At 55.4% G+C, this 22,275-nt stretch overlaps 10 protein-coding genes across 10 annotated transcripts; 4 read left to right on the top strand and 6 right to left on the bottom strand.

The window, feature by feature from the left end:
* Nucleotides 1-127: 127 nt before the first annotated feature.
* BJX68DRAFT_259267 (Zn(II)2Cys6 transcription factor) lies at nucleotides 128-2,949 on the bottom strand (the record flags this gene model as incomplete). Its single annotated transcript, XM_071043671.1, has 5 exons — nucleotides 128-1,205; nucleotides 1,282-1,470; nucleotides 1,534-2,228; nucleotides 2,281-2,710; nucleotides 2,798-2,949. The coding sequence occupies 5 exons, from the start codon at nucleotides 2,947-2,949 to the stop codon at nucleotides 128-130; spliced, it is 2,544 nt and encodes an 847-aa protein (XP_070892940.1).
* Nucleotides 2,950-3,693: 744 nt separating this feature from the next.
* On the bottom strand, nucleotides 3,694-5,105 carry BJX68DRAFT_279832 (oxygenase MpaB family protein). Its single transcript, XM_071048809.1, has one exon. It carries the CDS (start codon nucleotides 4,583-4,585, stop codon nucleotides 3,731-3,733), a length of 855 nt encoding a protein of 284 aa, XP_070892941.1. The 5' UTR covers nucleotides 4,586-5,105; the 3' UTR covers nucleotides 3,694-3,730.
* Nucleotides 4,341-5,105, bottom strand: BJX68DRAFT_249050 (uncharacterized protein). Its single transcript, XM_071042033.1, has one exon. It carries the CDS (start codon nucleotides 4,962-4,964, stop codon nucleotides 4,734-4,736), a length of 231 nt encoding a protein of 76 aa, XP_070892942.1. The 5' UTR covers nucleotides 4,965-5,105; the 3' UTR covers nucleotides 4,341-4,733.
* Nucleotides 5,106-5,247: 142 nt separating this feature from the next.
* Nucleotides 5,248-7,336, top strand: BJX68DRAFT_279834 (DUF3712 domain-containing protein; the record flags this gene model as incomplete). The annotated part of the gene is made up of 4 exons (XM_071048810.1): nucleotides 5,248-5,531; nucleotides 5,587-6,011; nucleotides 6,066-6,190; nucleotides 6,242-7,336. The coding sequence occupies 4 exons, from the start codon at nucleotides 5,248-5,250 to the stop codon at nucleotides 7,334-7,336; spliced, it is 1,929 nt and encodes a 642-aa protein (XP_070892943.1).
* A 62-nt stretch (nucleotides 7,337-7,398) lies between these two features.
* BJX68DRAFT_272648 (acyl--CoA ligase) lies at nucleotides 7,399-9,430 on the bottom strand (the record flags this gene model as incomplete). The annotated part of the gene is made up of 4 exons (XM_071047247.1): nucleotides 7,399-7,966; nucleotides 8,044-8,906; nucleotides 8,978-9,115; nucleotides 9,326-9,430. The coding sequence occupies 4 exons, from the start codon at nucleotides 9,428-9,430 to the stop codon at nucleotides 7,399-7,401; spliced, it is 1,674 nt and encodes a 557-aa protein (XP_070892944.1).
* Nucleotides 9,431-9,775: 345 nt separating this feature from the next.
* Nucleotides 9,776-11,591, bottom strand: BJX68DRAFT_249053 (MFS transporter). The gene is made up of 3 exons (XM_071042034.1): nucleotides 11,322-11,591; nucleotides 10,813-11,269; nucleotides 9,776-10,760 (listed from the first exon to the last, which is right to left on the bottom strand). Exons 1-3 carry the CDS (start codon nucleotides 11,492-11,494, stop codon nucleotides 9,936-9,938), a joined length of 1,455 nt encoding a protein of 484 aa, XP_070892945.1. The 5' UTR covers nucleotides 11,495-11,591; the 3' UTR covers nucleotides 9,776-9,935.
* A 1,129-nt stretch (nucleotides 11,592-12,720) lies between these two features.
* BJX68DRAFT_272650 (uncharacterized protein) lies at nucleotides 12,721-13,131 on the top strand (the record flags this gene model as incomplete). The annotated part of the gene is made up of 1 exon (XM_071047248.1): nucleotides 12,721-13,131. One exon carries the CDS (start codon nucleotides 12,721-12,723, stop codon nucleotides 13,129-13,131), a length of 411 nt encoding a protein of 136 aa, XP_070892946.1.
* A 775-nt stretch (nucleotides 13,132-13,906) lies between these two features.
* BJX68DRAFT_259272 (uncharacterized protein) lies at nucleotides 13,907-15,283 on the bottom strand (the record flags this gene model as incomplete). The annotated part of the gene is made up of 1 exon (XM_071043672.1): nucleotides 13,907-15,283. The coding sequence occupies one exon, from the start codon at nucleotides 15,281-15,283 to the stop codon at nucleotides 13,907-13,909; it is 1,377 nt and encodes a 458-aa protein (XP_070892947.1).
* A 2,538-nt stretch (nucleotides 15,284-17,821) lies between these two features.
* BJX68DRAFT_249057 (transcription factor domain-containing protein) lies at nucleotides 17,822-20,530 on the top strand. The gene is made up of 6 exons (XM_071042035.1): nucleotides 17,822-17,983; nucleotides 18,060-18,148; nucleotides 18,216-18,637; nucleotides 18,693-19,262; nucleotides 19,322-19,712; nucleotides 19,766-20,530. Exons 1-6 carry the CDS (start codon nucleotides 17,903-17,905, stop codon nucleotides 20,451-20,453), a joined length of 2,241 nt encoding a protein of 746 aa, XP_070892948.1. The 5' UTR covers nucleotides 17,822-17,902; the 3' UTR covers nucleotides 20,454-20,530.
* Nucleotides 20,531-21,119: 589 nt separating this feature from the next.
* Nucleotides 21,120-22,091, top strand: BJX68DRAFT_272653 (alpha/beta hydrolase; the record flags this gene model as incomplete). Its single annotated transcript, XM_071047249.1, has 1 exon — nucleotides 21,120-22,091. The coding sequence occupies one exon, from the start codon at nucleotides 21,120-21,122 to the stop codon at nucleotides 22,089-22,091; it is 972 nt and encodes a 323-aa protein (XP_070892949.1).
* Between the last annotated feature and the right edge of the window lie 184 nt (nucleotides 22,092-22,275).

The following is a 22,275-nucleotide window of genomic DNA, read 5'->3' on the forward strand; positions in this document are numbered from 1 at the left end:
CCTCAAAGCAGCAGTAAAACGCCATCCAGCCATTCTCCCTCCCATATTATACGTACATATCGTAGTCATCCGACAGAAAGAAAAGGTCCAGTAGAAGATACATATCCACCCTCTGCGGAATCCCCATCTACGACCCCAAACTCAACCCGTCCATCTCCATAGCCGGACTGTGCCCTTGCCCTTGCCCCTGTCCACCAGCACCGGGACTGCCCGAACCTGTATTGTCGCCAAAATACTCCTGCACCCAGCTCGAAATCAGCGGATCGAATCCCTGCGCGAGTTGTTGGAACTGCATCCGGTCGAATTCAGCGGTGTGGTCGAGCATGCTGCTGTTGTTGTCGGGCTCGATGTAGAGGTAGTCGAGGTTTATCTCGTTGGTATTAGTTGAGTGGAGGGGGTCAGGCGGGTGAATATTCTGCGTGGTTGCTGTGGCGGTGGTTGTGGAAATTGTTGGAAGTGCACTCGTTGTCGTCGTAGGAGGGATGGCGAAATCAGTCCCTGCATCCGGGAACGTTCGAACGGAGACGTCGTCATCGGGGAGAGTGTGCACATCGTGCCCCGTGTGCTCGCTCCCCGGCGTCACACCACGGGCCCCGCTTGAACCTGCACCCCCCGCCGCACTGGACGGGAGATACGGCAAGCTATCATTCCTTAACAACCTCCTGACAGAAACCTCCGGCTGCGGAGTATTTATCGTCCAGGGCAATCGAATCCCAAACCCGATCGGCGGAATGCACCGCACGAGTTCCGGGAGCGCACTGTCATACGGCAGGCGGCCCACGGCCAGACTGTAGTCGACCGACGTCGAGATGAGCAGATACGCGCGCGGGTACCGGAGGAAGGCCTCGTGCCATGTGTTCGCGCGGCTGGCTGTCGCCGAATCCATGACCTCCAGCCCTGTTCCAGATGGGTTTGAAGAGGCCGACGGCGGGGAACCACCCCTCTTGGCTGTACCGGTGATTTGCGGCGTGTGATTGTCCTGATCGAAGCGGAGGAACAGGTGCTGCGAGGTCATGTACGCCAGCCGCAGGATATGGTTTGTCCCTGCGGTGACAAAGTCCGTGACGTCGTAGACGCGGCCGGAATGCCGGACAATCTCGCCGAGTGAGTCGAGGCGGCGCCGACGGCGGTCCATCTCTGCGGCGGAGGGAGAGAGTTTGAGATCGATGGCTGTGAGGACGAGCGGCATTGCCACGTATGCCAGTCTAACACCATGGTTAGTGGTGAGGTACAGATGCAGATGGCAAGGTAGGGATAGGGTTAGGGGGATAAGGGACGTACACGCTTAGTGGTAGATTCTGTGCTCGACCTTCTCGGCCAAAGTACTCCATTATACTTGTTAGACGACTCATTGCATCGCGCAATGTGTTTCCCGCGCTCCAGAGCTGGTTGATGTAGTTCTTTCCGCTGAACATGAGGTGGTTCTCGAGCAGCAGGGCCTCGTAGTGTGCGAGATCGATCCGTGCGGTTCTACCTCATTAGCACCATCCACGCACACCAACGACAGAAAAGCGAAAAGGGGATGGGACTCACTGATAATACATGTACGTAAAATTCGTAAAAAGCGTCACAGCCTCGGGCGCCTTGCCCTCGGTCCACTGATGCAACGGCGAGCACGCCTCCCAGCGCTGCATCGCCGCCTTGGTGCGTGCAATCTTGCCCAGCTCCTCCTGGAATTGCTCGAGGGTCAAACTCGGGGCCGCAATCCCATGACTCGCAAAAACAAAGGTAATCATCTCCGAAAGCAGTACGGCAAGTCTACACTGCTCCTGCAAGACTTTCAACATCATCCGCTTAATCTCGGGACTATACACGGGCGAATTATTAATCTCATCGGCAAAGTCGTCTTCATCAGGTAACTCGGCAACCATCCCCATGTCAAACGATGTCACCTGTGGTCGCCGCCGGAGACCGAGACAGATACTCCTGTCGCGGAGGATGATCGCCCACCAGAGACGTTTCTTTAGCGAGGGGTCGATATCCTCTGTAGGTCCCGGCTGGCACCCGATTATCATGGCGTTTTGGATGGCGCGCGTTAGCCAGAGGCTGCTGATTTGGGGCTCGTTGGCGGAGGTGTGCAAAGTGAGGATTACAGAGCCTTGGGCCTGCGGATGGGGGCGGTCTTCGGCGTGCAGGTCGTAGAGGGCTTTTACGCGCTTGTATAGGGTGTTGCGGGCGCTGCGTTTGTCGGGGAAGCCGCATTTGCGGATTGTCTCTGCGGAGACGTACTGCATCTCGGATTAGTAGTTGCTACATGAGAGGAAGTGAGCGGAGGCGCACTGGTGACCCGGCAAAGATAATTGCCTGAAAGACAAAAAGCGAAATCTTCTTCCCCGGCGCTGCGGCCGGATTGCGATACCACAGCCAGAACTCGGCCTCGTCGATGACTGGCGACGTCGGGTGAATATGCAGGAAATACTGGCGAACGAACTCATCAAGTACCGACTCATCAGGCACACTCAGACAGCCCTTGGAGGCAAGGAAGGCAATATCCTCACGGTCAAGGGTAGTCATCCCCCGCATCTCGAGGAACGGGTACTGCGTGAAGCTCACATGGCCGGGGAGGTTCGTCGACGGGGACAGGTTCGATGAGATCTCGCGGCCATCTGCCTCAAAGGCAAGAGCACGGATGCGCTCAAGGTGCGGGTTCGTCTGGTTGACTGTGCTGGTATCTTGGTTACCAGGTTGGGCGCCGACGAAGCCGGCGAAGCTGTGGGATTGGCATGTTAGTCTGGGCGGTCACATTCATTTTCACGTTCACGTTCATTTCGATCACAAGCCTGGGGAGCCGTCTTACTTCCGTGGGAGTTTTCCTCGCAGCACACACTCTGGCCGCCCGTCCTGGCGGCAGCGTGTACAGGGACAGCCGCGGATAGAGGCGTCGCAGCGCACCTTGCGGTGGTGACACCAGGAGCACGCCTTGGGCGCTCGTCTTGTGCGTCGCAGCATGGCAGCACGGAGGCAGACAAGCAGCGGTAGATGAGGCAGGAACGAAAAATAGAAGGAGCGACGATATCGGGAGTTGAGAGAAAAGCCGCGAATGCGAATGTAGATCAAGGCGAGGGACGGGATACGGTGGAGGGGAGAATCAGAAGGAATGGATGGAGCTGTGCGGGGGGAGCGATAGATAGAGCAGGGAAAGGGGGCAGGAGTCTTGTGGGAACTGACTACGCGAGGAATGACAACCGGGATAAGCTGACGCTGCTAACGAAGTCTTGATCAAGTTCAAGTTCAAAGTCTGACAACGTTGAAGATGGTCAGGACTCTGGACTCGGTGCTCAGACTGCGGTGGATGGAGGATCAGGAGCAGCGGGTCCCAACCCAACTCTCCCCAGATTCGCGGGCCGCAATAGGCTGAAAGTGGGCAGGTGGACTGATCTGGGGTCGTTGTGCATTGGTTATCCACTCATTATCCACAGTGAATCGTCGGTTGTGCAGAGAAAAAGTGGGAGCCGGTTGGGGTTGTTGTCCGAGTCAGATCGACTGACTCTGCGAGGGGTCACCATTGGCAGTCCAGGATTGTGGCAAACGTCATGTCTCACATGAGAAGCTGGAAATTAGGATTACGAATCGCCAGGTCCAGTCCAGGGCTTTCGGAATTGCTGACCCGACTGTTGTTGACGAGTGAGAAACATGAATAAACGTACTTTGTAAGAGATGACAATCTAGTAATTAACATGACAGGAACAACACCCTCTACCCACTCAACCCGAAACCACCGCCGACATCACTAAATCTTCCTTTGCGACTCGCCATACTTTGCCATCCGCTTGCGCATGTCCTTCATATAGTACTTGACAGGATACGTACGGATAGCCCGGGGAACAAACGGGTACGTCGCCTTGGTCATCGCCATCGTCGACTTGTACAGCGCCCTGCGCCCCCTGGTACTCTTCAACCCATACGCCTCGCGCAGTCGCGGAGGCAGCAGCTCTGTCGTTAGTAGCCTCACCGTCGGCATCAGCGCCTTGAAGTAAAAGGGCAATTTCGGATGCAGCAGCTCCTGCGCCACGTGCTTGGCCTCGTCGGTGATTTCAAAGCTCGCCAGCTGCTCGTCCCAGTAGATCCAGAACGCCTCGCGGGTCCTGGGCCACATCTCCACGGGGACGCGCAGCGACGCCCCGAGAACCACGTACTCGCGATACACCGCTTCGGCGGTCTCCTCGTCCATCACGCCAAACACCTGCTCGTACAGATCAATGCCCACGGCGTACAGCGTCGACGCAACCCAGAGCTGCGCGCCCGGGTCGTCGGCCGTGTAGTCGGCGCCCTTGACGGTGGCGTGCGCGCGGTGTGTGAGCTCGATGATCTTCTTCTTCTCCTTGGGGGTGCCGAAGAGCATGCTGTAGACGTAGGTCATGGTCGTGCGCAGGCGGTCGACCGGTCGCGTTGCGAAGCTGCTGTGGTAGTCGACGCCCTTGGCCACGACGGGGTGCGCGACCTGCAGCAGGATGGCGGCGGCCCCGCCGCCGAGGATGAGGGCCTCGGAGACGACCTTTTGGATGTGCTGAGGGTTTTCGAGCGCCGCGACGATGAGGTCGGTCTCGTTGGGCTTTTCTGTGCCGGACGCGGACGAGGTCGACATGTTGGCTGGACTGTAGTCACGACTGGGACTGGCCTGAACTAGTATAACTGCCTAAAGGAGTAGACTAAAAACCCAGGGGGGGGTTCGTTAGTCGAGATCTGAGCACGACGCGAGATATAAAATGGGCCTCTCCCCCATCACGATAACATCAGACAATGGGACCCCCAGCGGCATCAGATGTGTATCTCCGTAGGGGTTGAGCCGCGGACCGGGCAGCCGCCCGCGTTGAGACCCTGATTGGCGCTGCGGGCGCTGCGTGACTGGCTGCCACTGTCGACTCGTCAGGGCGAGTCAGAATCGCGACGATTACCGTAACAAAAGCTGTCGAGATTCGACGAGTCTGGTCGAGTCTCACTCGAGGGGCGAATTCGATTGCCATGAATGATGGCGGGGTTGAAGTCGATCCTCCACATTTTGCCCACGAGGCCAATGTCAGGCAAGGATAGTTATCTTGGGAGCGCAAACGCCCCTCGCAATCATAGAGAACTCGAGTCAAGCCTTTTCCCCAGCTTAATATAATAACCCCGTCCTGGCCTGATCAAGCCAGGGTCCGCCCACGTCTACCCCACCGAGTGTCTCCCCCTTTCTTCCCTTTTACCTGTGACTTGTGACTGTCAGGCCACTCGTCTTGCCTGCCTCTGTAATCACACCACACACGCAGTATGGCGGTGGGTGATGCGTACAAGGCCCGAATGGCCGAGAAGCGGGCCCTAGGGTCGAATCGAGGCGAGCTCGACATGGGACCCAGTTCCAGGTCCAAGTCCAAGGCGCCGGCCGGCACCGGGATGGGGACAGTGACAGAGATCGAGCACGTTGAAGCCGTGGCTGGCGGCGACGGCGAGGAGAAGCCGAAGAGGCGCCAGCGGCTCAAGCAACATCTGGCCCGCTTCTGGTGCTGCTATTTGCTCGCGGGCATTATCTTTCTGGCGATTTTCTTGCCGGTCTTGTATGATCCTCCCTATCACTGTTTAGCATGTGCCATAGCTGATCTGGCGTGCTAGCTTCCTCGTCGCCATCCCCGCCATCGCACAACGCATCGTCGACGACACAGACCTCCCCGTCTACGCGGCCCACATCACAAATCCCAAGCCGGGCCATGTCACCTTTACCCTCGACACGGGGCTGACGATCCCACTAGGCCTGAGTGTGCGCCTCGACGCATTCAACCTGAGCCTGTTCAACCGGGACTCGGATCCAGAGATCAACTACCTCAATGTCCCTGTGCCGAGCTACAAGGTCAAGGGTAAGACGAACATCAGCGTGACGAGCGAGAACACGCCGATTCTCGACGAGGATGAGTTTGTCAAGACGCTTTCCAAGGCCGTCTACTCGCAGCGGTTCACCATGTCGGCGATTGGCAAGACGACGGGGCATCTTGGGGCCATCAAGGCGGCGATTACCCTTGATAAGGATGTTGAGATTAATGGTCTGTCCTCAACCGTCTTTCTGGGTTGGTTCTCTTTGCTAACAGAGTGAAAAGGCCTCGATCAACTCAGCGGCTTCTCCATCGACGAAGCGGCCCTCCTCCTCCCTGCCCGCGAAGATGGCACGAACCTCCGCGGCCGGGCGACACTGCCCAACCACTCCGTCGTCACCTTCGCCCTGGTACCTTGGCCCTCCCCGTCCGTCTATATAGCTCAACTAACAAAATCACAGGGCAACGTAACGCTAAACCTCAAATCCGGCTCGATAATCCTCGGGACAGCCCTCCTCCCCGATGTAACCCTCCTCCCGGGCAACAACAGCGTGGGTTTCACAGGAAAAGCAGACATAAACTCGGCGTTGGCCAACATCGGCGCGATTCTATCCAGCCAAACCGAGGCCCTGCGCAACGGCGAAATCGAGCTCTCGGCGTCCGGCAACCAGACGATGTTCAACGGCGAACACATTCGGTATTTCGAGCGCGTGCTGAATGATCTTACGATCACAGCGCGGGTCCCCATCGTGAAGATCCTGCTCGACACGGTGGGTGAGTTCTTCGGCGAGGATTCGGGGGGTGTCATTGAGGCCGTGACGGAGATTCTCAACAAGATTGACTTTGCGAGTTTATTTGCCGGGGTGGATTTTGACTCGCTGGTTGGGAGTGTCGGGGATATTATCAATAATCTGAATCTGGGCTCGCTGCTCGAGGGCGTGGATTTGAATGGGCTGCTTCAGAGTATCGACTGGGGGAAGGTCGTTGATGCGCTGGGGAGTATCCTCAGCCAACTCGATCTCGGCGCGTTCCTGCAGAACCTCGATATTGCCGGGCTACTGCAGAGCATCGACTGGGGCAGTCTCTTTGAGAGTGTCGCCAGCATGCTCGGCGACATCGACTGGGCGGAGCTCGCCAACACCCTCAACACGATCCTCACCAGCGTCGACTGGGCCGCGCTCTACGAGCAGATCCAGCCTGTGCTCGACAATCTCGACCTCGGCGAGTTCCTCTCAAACCTCGACCTCGACGCCATCTTGAACAGCATCGCTCCGCTAATCCAGAACCTCGACCTGGGCGCCATCTTCTCGAGTCTAGACTGGGGCGCGCTCCTCGAAGGGTTCGGGAGTCTGATTCAGAATGTGGATCTCGGCGAGCTGTTTGGGGGGTTCATTGATACGCTGGGGAGCCTGGATCTGGGGTCGTTGTTTGATTTTGAGGTTGGGGGTGTGAATATTGGGGATGTGCTGGGGGAGATTGGGCAGGCGTCCAACGGGACGAGTTTACCGGACGCGTTTAATAATTTCATGGATGCGTTGCAGAATTTAGGGGATTGATGAATATAATACTCATTTCAAGTTCACGTTTCCGCATCTCTATTGTAGTAGATCTGTATAGGCTACAGCTTCCCCTTATTCACCCCAACCTTCATCTCCCTCTCCGCGTCCTCGCGCAGAACCCTCTTGAGAATCTTCCCACTGGCATTCTTCGGAATCGCCTGCACAAACCTCACGCCCCCCGTCAAAGCCTTGTACTTGGCGAGTCTCCCCGCAAGGTACCCCTTAACCTGCTCCTCATCAAGGGCCTGCCCCGCCTCCCCCGGCTTTCGAACAACATACGCCCGCGGCAACTCCCCATCCCCACCCCCAACACTGACATCCCGAACCCCAATCACAGCCGCGTCCGCAATTCCCGGATGCGACAGCAGCGCACCTTCCAGCTCGGGCGGCGCAACCTGGAACCCGCGGACCTTGATGAGTTCTTTTTTCCGGTCGACAATGTACCATTTCTTCGTCTCCCCGTCACAGTACGCAATGTCGCCCGTGTGGAACCAGCCATCGCTATCAAAGGAGGAGGCGTTTGCGGAGGGGTTCTTGTAGTACCCCGGTGTGATTGTCGGTCCGCGGACGCAGAGTTCGCCGCGGGTGTTGTAGGCGGATATATTCTCGCCGGCGTCGTTGATCAACCTGTTCTCATGCATCAGCACCAAGCCCGATTATTGCTGTAAGAATAACCGCGAGGAGAGGAAGGGGACACAGCATACTTGGCCTCTACATTCGGTACCAACCTCCCCACACTCCCGGTATCATCATCCTCCGGATACGGAAACATGGTCGCGATACAGCTCGTCTCGGTCATCCCCCAGACCTGCGTGAACGGCGCCCCGGGTCCAAGAAGCTTCTGGATCCGCGCCTGGACATCCTTATCCAGCGGCGCAGCTCCACAACTCGCCATGCGCACGGATTTAAGGAACGGTCTCGAATGCGTGAGCTCGCTCATGAGGATCGCAATCGCAATAGGCGGGACGAGGGTCAGGTCCGTAATGGCATATTTCTCAAACGTCCGCAAGAACACGGGCAGATCAAAGCGGCGCATCATGTAGATCGTGTGTCCGGCCTTGAGGATCCCAAAGTGCGTGCTGGGGGCGGCGGCGGCGTGGAAGAGCGGGATTGCAATGACGCGGCTGGCCTCGTACCCGCGCGGATTCACCTCGAACACAACCTCCTGCTGCGCAACGAGATTGTGGTGCGTATTCGTCACGGCCTTGGGGAGGCCCGTTGTACCCGAACTAAACAGCCTCGCGGCGGGTGTGCGCTTCGCGCGCTCGAGGTCGTCAAAGGAGATCCAGTCGGCTTCGCCGTGGTTGAACAGTTCGGTCCATGACACCCGGCCGGGTGGGATGGTTTGGTCCTGTTGTGTATTGAAGATGCGGATGTGGGATTCTGGGATGTTCACTTCCTTTGCGGCGATCAGGATCGGGTCGAGGATCTCCGGCTCAGAGATGACGAAGCGGGTTTCCGCGGCGCGAAAGTGGTGGGCGAGTTCGTGCGGGGTGTACGCTGGGTTTGTCCCTGTGTAGACGCCGCCGCAGCCCACGATTGCGAGGACGAGCATTGAGTAGTAGATCTATCGCATGTCAGTATGTCATCGATAAACTGCTCGTGGCGGGATAATTCGATGGGAAATCGGCGACGGACATCATTAAACGAATGGATCGCCACGCAATCGCCCTCCTTGACGCCCCATGCGCGTAAGCCGGCGATGAGCTGTCGGATGATTGTGCGCGCCTGGTTTTGGGATATGCTCCGCGATGGATTCGCGACGTCGATGTAGACCTACAGTTTCATTAGTGAGCAAAATCGCCGTAATTGGCTGCAGAATCCCCAGATTGTTTCAAGCTTCATTTTGCGGGGTGTGGGTGTGGATGTGGATGTGGGTGGGGTCGGGTGTGGATGCATTGCAGAAGACGTTTAACACCAACATGAAGAATCGCATAGGACACGTCACTAGGACTGGCACTAGCAACAGGGAGAAATAAAACATACCGGCTTATCCACATCATACTTCGGATTCGAAAAGAGATACGTGAGGATATCGGTCGCGGGGATGGGGACACGCCGCTCAGGCTCAAAGATCATCTCGGTCGGCATGTTCACATCCAACTCCCTGCGTCTCTTTCACAAGCTAAGGGCCAAGATAAAATGAGATCCGAGAAGGAATGAATGTGACGATGATGTGAGCCTCCGCTCTCTTATGTATTACTCCTCAAGCGAGGCCTCCTCTGACCCCGCCCGCTTCGGCTCCTCGGGCGCTGCTCGGTCCAGTCATGTTACACGCCGCTGAGGTGAGCGTTGAAAGGACTCGGCGGAGCTGACGCCGGCGCGGAATTGAGATTGGGGCATGCGCTTGCGGCCGTTAGTTAAATGAGGCGTATGCGTATATATTCAGGGGAAAGTACTTAAGGAGACGGTGCCGGGATCCGAGAATTTTTATCGATGCTATGCTGGCGCTTATTTACAAAATGCAATTCTGACTTGTCCATGCAGAAATCAAGATGCGACGCAATGCAAGAAAGGGATCGACCCACCAACCACCCACATGGTGAGATGCAAGGGGGGAGAAAAAGGGGGCTGCAAAACAAATCCAAAAGGAAATCTATAACCGAATCTGAAACCGCGGATGCGTCCTGATCAACTCCCCATACCTCCAAAACAGTAGCGGACAGCCGCACATAACCAGCGCAATAAACGCCAGCAACGAATTCCCCCAGCCCAATCCCAGCGCATCATACATGGCCGGCCCCGCCAGCGGGAGGACCGCTCCCGCTAGACTGCGCAGCGCCGTATTGGCCGCCGTCACAGACGCCGCGTGCAGCAGGTACGAGTCGACGAGGTACGTGTTTGCGGCCATGAAGACGGTCATCAGGCCGACGGCGAAGACAGCCGTGCCGATGATAGGCACGATCCAGTGGGTTTTGGCCTCGGCGGACCAGCCGTACCAGAAGAGGCCGATGGGGATTGCCCAGGCGCCGAAGAGCATGGGCGGGAGGCGGGATTCGGGGCGGAAGATGCCCTTTTGGATGTGTGATGTTGCGATTTTGTTTCCGACGACGCCGCTGATTACTAGACCTAGGAGACTGCCGACGCCGAACCCGAGGTATGCGAGGCCTGCGAGTGAGGGAGAGAATCCGTACTGGTTCTCGAAGATGCTCGTGAGCGTCGTGAACATGAGGTACAGGTACCCGTAGGAGACGGCGGCGAAGAGGCTGAAGAGGAAGACGATGGGGCTGAGGAAGAGGAGCTTGACGGGGCGCGTAAAGGCGTCGACAAAGACCTGTCGCGGTGTTCGGCCCGTGTCGTGAATGGAGCGCAGCGATGTGTTTCCAGTTTCTTTGCGCAGGCGCGCGGCTTTGCGTTCGAGGAGGACGGGCGCGTACGACTCGCGGTAGGTGATCAGGCAGCCGATGGCCACGACGGCGGTCTACCCAGAAAGGTTAGCATTGCAACACACAAGCTACGAATGAGGAACATACTGTGATGGCAATAACCCAAAACACCCACCTCCACCCCTCAGCCTCGGCCAGAAACCCACCAGCCACAGGCCCAACAATCGGCCCGAGGATCGGGCCCATCGCCCAGACGGCCATGATCCCTGCGCGCTTCTCGCTCTCAATCATATCGGCAATCGTCCCCGATCCGATCGTCAGCGGACACACGCCCGCGACACCGGCGAGTAGTCGAAAGACAATCAGCTGCGGCATGTCCTGCGCGACGGCGCATGCGATCGTGAAGATGAGGAAGAGCAGGTTGCACGCGTGGTAGATGGGGACGCGCCCGTACAGCTCGGAGACGGGGGCGATGATAAAGGGGCCGACGACGTAGCCGAGGACAAAGACGGAGACGACGAACGAGGCGAGCATCGAGCTTGTGACGTCGAAGTCGCGCATCACGTCTTGGATGCCGGGGGCGAACATTGAGGAGGCGAGGGGTCTGCCACTGTCAGCTGCGGTCATTCACCGACAAGAAAAGGTGGGAGAGGTACGTGATGAATGTGTTGGCCGCCATGAGAACCAACTGCTGCATCTTCTTCCTGTTCGTCCAGTTCATCGGGTTCTCAGGGTCATCGGGCCCATCCCAATCGACCTTTTCCTGAGCGACGACATCGCTGACAGTCTCCCCCTTCTCGCCCTGCTCGACATCGCCCTGCGAAGACATTTCCGATCCGTCTCAATCCTGTGGTGGTGGTTTCAATCCGAAAGTTCTCGAAGCATTTTGGCTAGAGTGGCACGACACCTCCTTAAATTCACCCCTCAAATCTCCAACTGCCCCATGGCCCAACCAAATCCGCATCGGATACACTCCGCTCGGATCTGGGCGAAATAATGCACGATTTCGCAGCCTGTTCGACCAATAAGACAATTACCCGACGGGGCCAGTCTCTGTTTATGCGGAGATTATCCCGATTATGAACGGGTCAAGCTTTGGTCGAGACCTTCGAGGCAATTCGATGTCCGGGGCGTGCGTATTCCAGCGCTAGTTTACGACGAAGCGGGAGTTGTGCCCAGAAAGTGGAGAACCAAATGCCGTTGTGCAGATTCCCGAGGCATAAGCCGTGCATTTCGGGGAGTCCCGACAAGGCGAGGCCACGAGATGGAGATCTGTGCACGGCGATTTTGACAACGTTTCTTTATGAAGGGGGGCTTAAGACGGGATTGGTGCGATACCTCTTGTTTTCGGGATGGTAAGCTCAGTTATGTCCTCGGGGGTTGTGCATATTTCTCTGCGTCAGCTCCAGCAAAAGCATCTCTCGATTGATCTGGTCGGTGGTCGGTCCTGTCAAACGCCGAGTTGTCGGGGAAATTGGGCCGCCGTCTCTAGATCAGTCCCCCGGGGAAAGGGGATTGTTCTCCATATGCCACGAGGAATAATACCTTTGTCAAGCATTTGGAAGTCCAAACGGAGGTCTATATGGAGTAATGAAGTGGCTTGACTGTGCTCTATGACCAGCATAATATTCACTTATAATACATCATAGAGTCTTTTGGTGGTTTTGGGGCTCTTAAAGTTGTTTCAATTGGTGTTATGTTGGCGTTCGCGGTGGGTTGTTGATCAAATATATATAGTGTCCTTGGATTGAGAACTCCACCATTTCAGAAAACCTACTCGTTGGAGCTCTGCCACAGCTCGTCTCAGCGAGCCGGAGCAGGCGAGATAGGAGACATTGTGATTAGGATATATATACGTAGACGAAGCCATGTATCTAGGCGCAGAGATGACAGCGGACACGTGGCTTGTAGCCTCAGGCAGCGACATCTTGTCCAATAGGGGTGCAAGGGAAGGCGCGAAGGGATACCACCCTCCATGAGAACCTTTTCATCTTCATCGAACCTCTCCATCGAACCTGTTCATCATCTGCATTTATATGGGATTGTTTCCATACAATGTCACTCCTTCTTGAGTACACTGGGGAGCTCTACAGTGGCTCACAGGACATCGCGACAGCCGAAGATGGATCCTACCAACAACAATCTCATAGACTTGAGCCTGAGTACGCTAATCATACCGCCTCCCAGATATTCTTTGCAATGCCCCTCTTTAACTGGTCCGAAACCTCAATTAACAACGTCGCGAACAAGCATTTCTGGATCTACTGGGCTGTCACCGGTCCTCTCACGGTTGCTGTTGTTGCAGGGGTCGCTTCGTGGGCGTTCTTGCAGAGCCGCCGTGCTGAACGTGTGGCGCAGCTCGCCAGGAGGAGTACGGGGATTGGATTTGCAAGCGATGATGAGATGGAAGGTACGGGTGCCGCCTTGACCAAAAGGCGTGGTAGGGGTTGGTTCGGGATACGCTGATGGTAAAGGCTTGTTTATATACCGAGTTGGAAAGGAAGATAGTGTAAAGTCCTTGAGTGTCACGGTTGCTTATAAACAAACAATATCCACAAAAACGCCAAACCTTGCCCCACCCTCTCTAAGCTGCTCCCTTGTGTCTGCGCTCCATTGACCGATATCATGATCAACATACTCCATCTGCAGCATCACCCGCTGAAGACACGGCGTGCATCCCCTCCAACCCCTCAACCACTCCCCAACCACCTGCACCATAGCCTAATCCTCCCGCCCCCACTCCCACGTCGGCCACGCCCGGTCGTGACGATCACAGTTCTGCATCGCGAGGTCATCGGTGTGTGTAACGAACTCGACATTCCTCAGGATCGCATCCTGCAACTGCCCGCTCATGGCCTGCGCAAAGCCTACAGGGAGTTCCCAGGGGGCCTGGAACGTGCGAAGGCAATCAAACGCGACTGATTCCTCGCAGCGAGCCCACTCGCTTGATTGGTTCGAACTGGTCGTTCCCGCCGACGCCGCACCCCGGGCGTATAACTAGGTCTGTCAGCATACAGTATTCCGGATAGGAGGTAGTTCGCCTGGAATTGGATCGAGGTCTAGAGCGTCGGTGAGCACTGTTTCTGAAGTAAATTCTAGATTTGTACGCGACCTAGAATCTCCTGGCTTGAATTGTATGATCATGGCCATGTCACTGGTCGTCCCCGAGTATTGGTCGTTAGCCACCAGCTACCCTGATAGCCAGCATGCCGCCCACATATGAATTTTCCCCCTCCGACTGTCAACTAGCTTTAGCGCGGAAAAGCCTGCGAAAGCTGATATTGGCAATGTGGGTAACGGCAACCAGCTGCTGGAGTAGCGCCAGCCCACCGGACGGAAACACCAGATACAGCTTTGACTCCTGGTCCTCGTCAGGCCGAAACTTGTCGTGATACGCCTTTTTCCCACTGATCGGTAGTCGCTGAAAGATGGCGGTGTGCATAGAGCGTACGAGCTTCTCAACCGTGGGTGACATCCCCGTGACCTCGTCGAGGACTGCAAGCGGCTCACATCCCAGACTAAGGTAGGGGCAGCCCAGCTGGTTCACGAGGGCCATTGCCGCGAAGACCAACAAGTCGGTGATTCCTTTGGGTGAGTTCGGGGCTGCGATGCAGGGGTCGATGTGGTAGCCTTGCGTCGCGCCCATCCAGCGAAGCGCGGCGAACCCGTTGGGGGACCCGTCGGCCGCCTGGGTGTAAATGTAGAGCATCAGGTTGGGGAAGTCGAATGGGTTATAGACCGTGATGAAGGCCCTGGGGGTCCTGGTTTGGTTCCGTTGTTGGCACCATGCGTTGTACATGGCTACTAGTTCGCTCTGGAGGCGCTGGTCTTGCCCGTATGCCGGCATATAGGCTCCTAAACTGATCCCGCCCTTGATTGGGTCGAGGAGCTGTTTGTGTTGGACAATCATCCGCTTGCCACTTCGTTCTGATAGGACGTCATTGGTGATTGGGTTGAGCACGCGCTCCGTGGCGAAGTGTATTGTCTTCCAGTGCCGTTGACGAGCATACTTGGCTAGTATGTCGCTGGCGCCCACAAAAGCGAGTCGCCAGTGGTGCTTCTTCCGGTACGCCTTGAACTCATCGAGGATCTCGCCGAAGAGGTCTGGGTCGCACAGGGGGTCCCCGCTGACCACAGCCACATGATTCACCACTTTGTACAGCAGCGCGGCCGTCCGGGCCTTGTTCACAAAGGTGCGATAGCTCCGATCGAGGATCACCATGTTGGAGACCCTCCCATAGCGTGCGGCCAGACCCTCGACAACCTCATGTGTCTCTACCCCATGTACCGCTTCCCAAACCGACACGGAACTCTCCGAGCTCCAGCGAATCGATCCATTGCACGGTTCACGACCCGGTTGCGTGTCGGACTCCGATATGGTTCCAACAAGCGTCTCATCGCCGATGCTACCACTGGCAGAACCCGGTGCGAACTTTGCGGTGGAACTTGACCAACATTCTTTAGAAAGCAAGCAATGTCTGTTCCGCTGACGATCTGCCAGGGAGGCACAGCAAGGAGGCGCATTGCTCAGACTCGGAAGCTGGTTGGCCAGCGACTGAGCCACTGTCTCAAACAACCTCGGGGTCGGTTTCGCTGGACTGCGCGTTTCGGTCTTCATTCTGTACATTCGCCCTGGAGGCTAGGGGCGCCGTTTACCCTCACGCGCCGCGTCATCCTTTTTATATATGGGCGGATTTGCTTGGAGAACCAATCAAACAAGCTCTATGACATCCGAGGAAATAAAGTTCAATTATGTTTGGGCGTGGGAGGGTCGAACCACGGTAGATTCTAGGCAGCTGTCAAAACCAAGCTTTCCCAAGCTTTACCCACCATTCCGAAGCCTTGTTTCTCAACCATGGAACGAGTGCGAGCCGCGCCTGCGTGTGTGACTTCACGGCTGCCTGATTGTTAACTAGGGTCGAAGAGGCTTGACGTTGTGAGTTGCAATTTCAAATTATAGAGGACTCGCTTCTACGCCACAAGGTCCTGGGATAGTTGACAGGTGGCGTGGTAATGATTTCAATCGTTTCAGTATCTAAATGCGTGGGCTTTCCATGGGGTGAGCGGCTTGGGCGAGAATTATGATGTATATTTCCCGAGTTTCTCATCTCTGTAATGATTAAAGCCTCCTCTTGAATATTAGATGGCCAGCGGCTATTTGGGCGGAGTTCTGATCGATATTACCGTGCTTGTCGGAGTGAGGAGCAAGGAATATGAAAAACCTCTGCCACACAACAAATACTTGAGATATTGTAAGCGGCGAGGTTGGATTCGTGGTGGTCATCTGCTGGTCTTCACTATACAGTCCTTGGCCTTTACGAAGGTTTTGAATAGTGTGAAAGGCAATAATAATAGAGAATAGACTTATTCCAATAGTCTAATTACAAGAATAAGGATAGAATAATGATTAAGGCTGAAAGTTAGGACCCTTCATGGAGAGGAAAGATATCCGCAGGCTTAGTTAGCCCATGGGCTGACTAAAATCCTTAAGTAGTCAACTATGCAGGCCCTCAGGTCCTTCGCAAAGCTCTCACCCAGGCCTTCAGCGAGGCCCCTAGTAAGGCTCCTAATAAGCGCATAGCTTGGCCCTTAGTATGGTAGTTAACTACGTAGTGACTCAGCTGCCTCACTTTGTGTGCAGACGCCAAGAAGCCACGAGTCCCTAGTATTATTGCAAACCTGGCATGAGAGTCGTGGAGACGACGGAACCACATGTTCCGCGGGACACCGCAAATCCGCCAGGAGGTCGTCTGTAGTACAAAACCCTAACATCGCTCTGATGAGAAGTAATTCATCACGGATATCCTCGACGACATACATATTCCGCAGAGAATTAAAATTGCGAACTTTTATACCTTTTCGCTATCTATCGTCAACATGCATTTGTCAACACATACTTGGATGCGACCAGAGCCGTTGGAGACAACGCTCAAACGCATCAGTCGCCTCGGATACTCCAGCATCGAGCTCGCCGGTGAACCTGCTCTTTACTCGGTCGCAGAAGTTCGCCCACTGCTTGCCAAGTACAACATCAAGTGCTGGGGCGCAGTCACAACACAGTACGGCTCCCGAGATCTGATCGCCTCGGACGGAGAGCAGCGAAAGGACACAATCAAGTACATGAAGGAAGTCGTCGCCTTATCGGCTGGCCTCGGAGGCCAAATAGTCACGGTTGTGCCGTCCACCGTCGGCAAACTGGTACCCACGTCTACACCGGAGAACGAATGGAGGTGGGCCGTGGAGGGTCTGCGCGAAGTGGCGGCCTTTGGCAAGGAAAAGGGCGTCAGAATCGCACTGGAGCCACTTAATAGGTTCGAGACATACTTTTTGAACCGAACCGACCAGGCCCTGGCTCTCGCGCGAGAGGTTGGCTACGACTGCGGGATTGCGTTTGATGTCTTTCACTTGGCGTTGGAGGAGCGTGATATGTATGCTGCAATGCGGGCGTGTGGCCGACACATTGCCAACGTCCACGTCGCTGACAACAATCGCCTTGCACCCGGCGATGGATCCTTTGACTGGCCCAAGATCATGTCGGTTCTGGCTGAGACGGGATATGACGGGGGAGTCGCTGTCGAGTTCATGCCCCCCATCGACCGCACACCAGTGGGCAACTTTGGCCAAGACCAGCTGGAGAAGGAGGTTACTGATGTTACGCCTGGTCAGTTGCAGTTTATCATTGACCACGGATCAGGCCTGCTGTCCGAAAGCTACTACACGGAGCTGATGAAACGTTCGGCTGAGACTATGTTGCCTTATATGAAGTAGCTAGTTACTGTCGGAGACAATAAGACCTGTAAATAAGACCTGTATTTTAAGGGTCTCACCTGTTCTCGCCCAGGTACTTGATCGTATTGCCTGTCGGTTTCAACACCGCACCCCTTTCTAGCCAGGGGCCGGTGTTAGCCAAAAGTGTTTAGCTGAAACATGAAAATCCCAAAACGTTATTTAGAATCTACAAGATAAGCAGTTTCCATCAATGTCTTGTTTCGTGGCGCTGGCAGCCCGCTGAGCGCTTGAGATTAGAGAGGTACGTATGCGTATTCCTCCTTGGGGCCCGGCAGTGACGCCATAAACCGGAAGATTCTGTTCCGTCGCACTGGCTTTTCCGCCCCTTCTCAGCCCGTCTTCACTGCCTCTCCTTCCTTGCGCTACACGTCGCGAGCGCCCACAACAACTGCCATAACCGTGACACCAGTGACCCTGTAGAGCCACATTGGATACGAATTTTGCGACAATGGACTCAGCAACTCGGTTATTAGCTCAGAAGCGCAGGAAACGCGTGGCCGCCGCCTGTGACTTTTGTCGGCGGAGGAAGGTATAGCAGCCCCTCAGATCGCCCTGATGATTACACTCTATATAATCCCGTGAAGTCTCCATACTAATGGCTCCAGCTGGGGTGCGACAACATCTCGCCGCGATGCGGAAACTGCCAGTCTTATGAGAAGCAGTGTACCTACACAGCGAGAGTTAGGCAAGCAAGGTACGTCGACAACCCGCATTTATACGAACATGGACCTAGCCAATAAATACTGAATTTTGATCAAAAGGCCCTCCAATTCTCGGATTAGACAGCTAGAGGAGGAGAACGCAAGACTGCGCCGGTTGTCTCAAGGGTCTGGACAGCGGAGCGCTGATCGACCATTTGACCGGGAGACGGAAAGCGTGGAGCAGGTTCCGGCTGCCGGTAACGCACGCACTTGTTCTCCTCGGGAGGACTTGGTCGAGGAAACAGCAATTGTTCTCGATGAGCCAGGTTTGGCAGCTCCCGTCCGGCGGCATTACCGTCGATATTCCAATCACAGGGTGTCCCGCCATGATGCCTCACAACCTGATCAAGAGAGCCGATTCCACGGCCCATCGAGCGCGATGTTTGACGAGACTTGCCCAATAAATGCGGCCGTGGTCGGACCTGACGTGGCAAAGGTTGACTACAGAAAGTGCCAGCTCCTAGCGGAAACAACAAGACAGAGTATGTACGGAGGCTCCGGTACAACTGGACAAGGAGACTGACGCGATCTGCTTAGGACAAATGGAGATGATTAATATAAGCTCGGGGAAACTCGACTTTGATGGGGTGGAGCCTGAATTAGGATTGAAATTACTAACAATCTTCTGGAACCGCCAACATCATTCTGGCTCGATTGTCTATCGGCCCGCTTTTCTGAGAGACATGGCGTGCAACGGGCCATCGTTCTCCAAGCTACTCCTCAATGCCATCTACTTCTCTGCGTCGGACTACCTCTCCCGGGCAGCGGCATCAGGCTTGGAGGGAACCATAGCCGCCCGATGCCATGCTGCGGACAACTGTACCATGGGATTCGAATTTCGGCGCAAGTTTGAGGAATACCTGCATGACCCGGAGACGAAGCTGCTGTTCAAGAGCCAGGTAACCACAATTCAAGCTCTTCTGCTCGTTTCAGATACGTTGTTCTCCTGGTGTGACGAGAAAAGCCTTTCCTGGCATTACTCGGGTATTGCGGTCAACATGATCATGGACCTCGGCCTTCACACCGAGGGCCACGATGAACAAGCTACTTGGTCTCGCCCAGCTGGTGAAGTTGAGACCCATCGACGACTCTTCTGGTCTGCCTTTGGTACGTCATCTGCCGCTCCTCTTTCCTGCTGTGCGGACACTGAATGACTCTACAAACAGCAACCGATAAGCTCCAATCGGTGTATCAAGGGCGGCCCGCGCGTCTGCGAGAACATGACAACAGTGTACCAATACAGTTTCTAGATGAGTTTGAGGAGCTTGAGCCCTTCAGCACAGTTGGCTACGCTGCAGAGCCTACATCGCTTGGCTGCCCGGGGTATGGCGTGTCCACGTTTGAACAACTTTGCAAGCTGAGTGTCATCATGGATCGCGTTCTTTTCCATATATACGCTGAGAGCAGCGCTCGGAAAGATCCCAATGACCTTTTTCGCACGTCCGACTCTCTGGATGAGGATTTAAAGGCCTGGAGAAAAGGCCTACCGACACATCTCGCTGGCCTATTAGAAGGTACTGAGAACGCGCCAGTTCTACCGCATACAATCTCGTTGCTGTGAGTTGCAAACCCTCCCATCCGTGTTTAGAAGTTTACTCAGAGTCCGGAAGGGCACTATACAATTCGGTTATCACGTTACTGCATCGACCATTCGTATCTGACGGCCACCTTCGGGTGGCCGGCCAGCCACGGGCGAGCGAGTCTTTCGCCGTCTGCGCAGCTGCAGCCTCGAGCACAGATGCTCTGCTACGGCAATACACCGACAAGTTCTGTGCAAAGGTTGCGCCGTACGCACTGTCCTATGCAGTTTACGTCAGTGCGACCATCCACCTGCGCATAGCGGCACAGAGACCCCCTGGATCGCAGGCTCACAACAGCCTACGAAACTGTCTGGACTTCCTTCATGAGCATCAGATCATGTGCCACGCATCCGGGCGCAGCCTTAAGATCCTCAAAGACCTCATGAGGCGATTGAAAGTAGATGAATGCGTCCTGACACAAGCCACGCATTCCACCGAGGCCGATAATATCAGTGGAGGTGGCAGTTGCGGTGACACCCCCTTGGCGCCGGCTGGCGCAGAAGCGGTCATGGCTGCGGATGGCGCCTCCTCATCTGGCTTTGACATTGATCCGATTATGAGGAGTTTTGGCGTTGCTCCACAACTGGCCGGCGCCTTCAGCAGCCCGGGTGCTTTGGGCGGGAACTCACCAGTGCTTGATGACGATTTCTATGGGGCATTGCTGCAAAACTTTGACAGGTTTCCCTCGTTTGACACTCTTTTTGGACTCGACATGTAGATAGTACCACGCACAGCTACGGCGCTGCGGCCTCTATATTGGTACATGATAGTTCAATACCCATCAAATCCTTTCTCTCGTCTGCCTCGCGTTTATAGAGTAAAAATTCAATCACCACCATGAGATCCTCGGTACCCAAGCTCATGCTTTCCTGTCGAAGTCATGGTCGCGCCGAATGGTAGTCGCAGCTATATGTCTTGCTCCCGCCAACAGTTGTGCTCCTTAGCCAGGATTTGGCCATCGAGCGAATGACGACAAGGCAGGACGCCGGTCCTTTTATTTGGAGAGGTAGCCCCCCAGAGTACGTAGTATTAATGTCAAGCCCCACATAGCTGCGTATACTCGTTATTGAAATGGTGTAATGTGTGGCATTGCTGTAGTGCGGGAAGTTGCTCGGATCCTTGTATTCCGCGGAAGATGCTGATCCGCCGCCGACGTGCAGAGAGCTCATCCGGGTCCGTCGCCAAAGATATAAAGGGCTCCCCCCAGACCCCGAGAGCAATTCATTATTCACATCATCGTCACCATTCATCAGATCTTCTGGTCATTGTCTTGGTCACAGGCTCCAATTCACAAAGGCGACGACTGGCTTGGTTCATCTACTCTGTCCACATCACAACACAATCCCCCCTCGATAACAAGGAGCATTACTCCACGCACATCAAAATGAGCAGTCACAAGTTTGATCCGGAGTTCTACGCTGTTATGCAAGAGGCCCTCAAACAGCCCGCCCCAAGACCCAAAGACGTATACGACATCCGAGCTCTCAACAACGCGCTTCTGCCTGCCATTTCGGGCGCATATCCGGTCGCCAAAGGCATTCGCCAAGAGAGGTTCAGCACCACAAGCTACGATGCCGCCAAGGTGGACATAACCCGCTTCGCTTCCGAAGCGGCCATCAAGTCCGATACCCCGCTGCCTGCGGTGGTATATATCCACGGTGGAGCCATGGTTTCCGGATCCGCGGCCATGTACGCACCGTTGACGGCGTATCTCTCCGAGCAGCTCGGGTATCCTGTTTTCTCGGTGGACTATCGCGTTGCACCCGAGTACTCGGCGATCGAGAGCATGGAGGATTGCTATGCTGCGGTAGCGTGGGTCTCTCGGAACGCCGAATCCCTCAACGTTGATGCATCGAAGCTTGTCGTTATGGGTGATAGTGCGGGTGGACTTCTGACTGCGAGCACCGCACTGAATGCGCGCGACCGCCAGCTTAGCCCACCGCTGGCCAAGCAGATTCTGATATATCCTACGCTCGACGACCGTGTCCCGAGCACGCAAGACGACCCTCGCAGGGACCTCCTGCTCTGGAAGGAAGAGTACAGCGTGATGATCTGGAAGGCGTACTTTGGCCAGGGGAAAGCGGGGAAGCATGATGGTTCTGGGATCCCGCAAAACTCTGTCCCGGCGCGAGTGCAGGATTTGAGCGGCCTTCCGTCGACGTACATCGATACTGGCACGCTTGATCTGTTTCTAGAAGAAGATATGGCGTACGCACACAGGCTGATCAAAGCTGGGGTTGAGGTTGAGATGCATGTACACCCTGGCTTGCCCCATGGGTGGGAGCAGGCGGGTCCCATTGGCTGGTTCAGGGCTGCCATTCAGTCTCGGGTTGATGCTATCAAACGCGGGTTTTAGGTGATTAGTGCATTATCGGTCCTATCTAAGTCCATTATAAACACGAGACTAGGCAGGGTGATGTTTCTTAGGTTGGTGAAATATCAATAACAATAGACTTCAGCTCGCGGTAATAAGACGCTATCTAGAAACTGTAAAGCAAACGCTCGCAGGCTGTAACAATAGGGTTCATCCTCCAGCCCCT

This window comes from Aspergillus pseudodeflectus (genome assembly GCF_044049435.1).
Source record: "Aspergillus pseudodeflectus strain CBS 756.74 chromosome Unknown BJX68scaffold_86, whole genome shotgun sequence".
Classification (NCBI taxonomy): Eukaryota; Fungi; Ascomycota; class Eurotiomycetes; order Eurotiales; family Aspergillaceae; genus Aspergillus; species Aspergillus pseudodeflectus.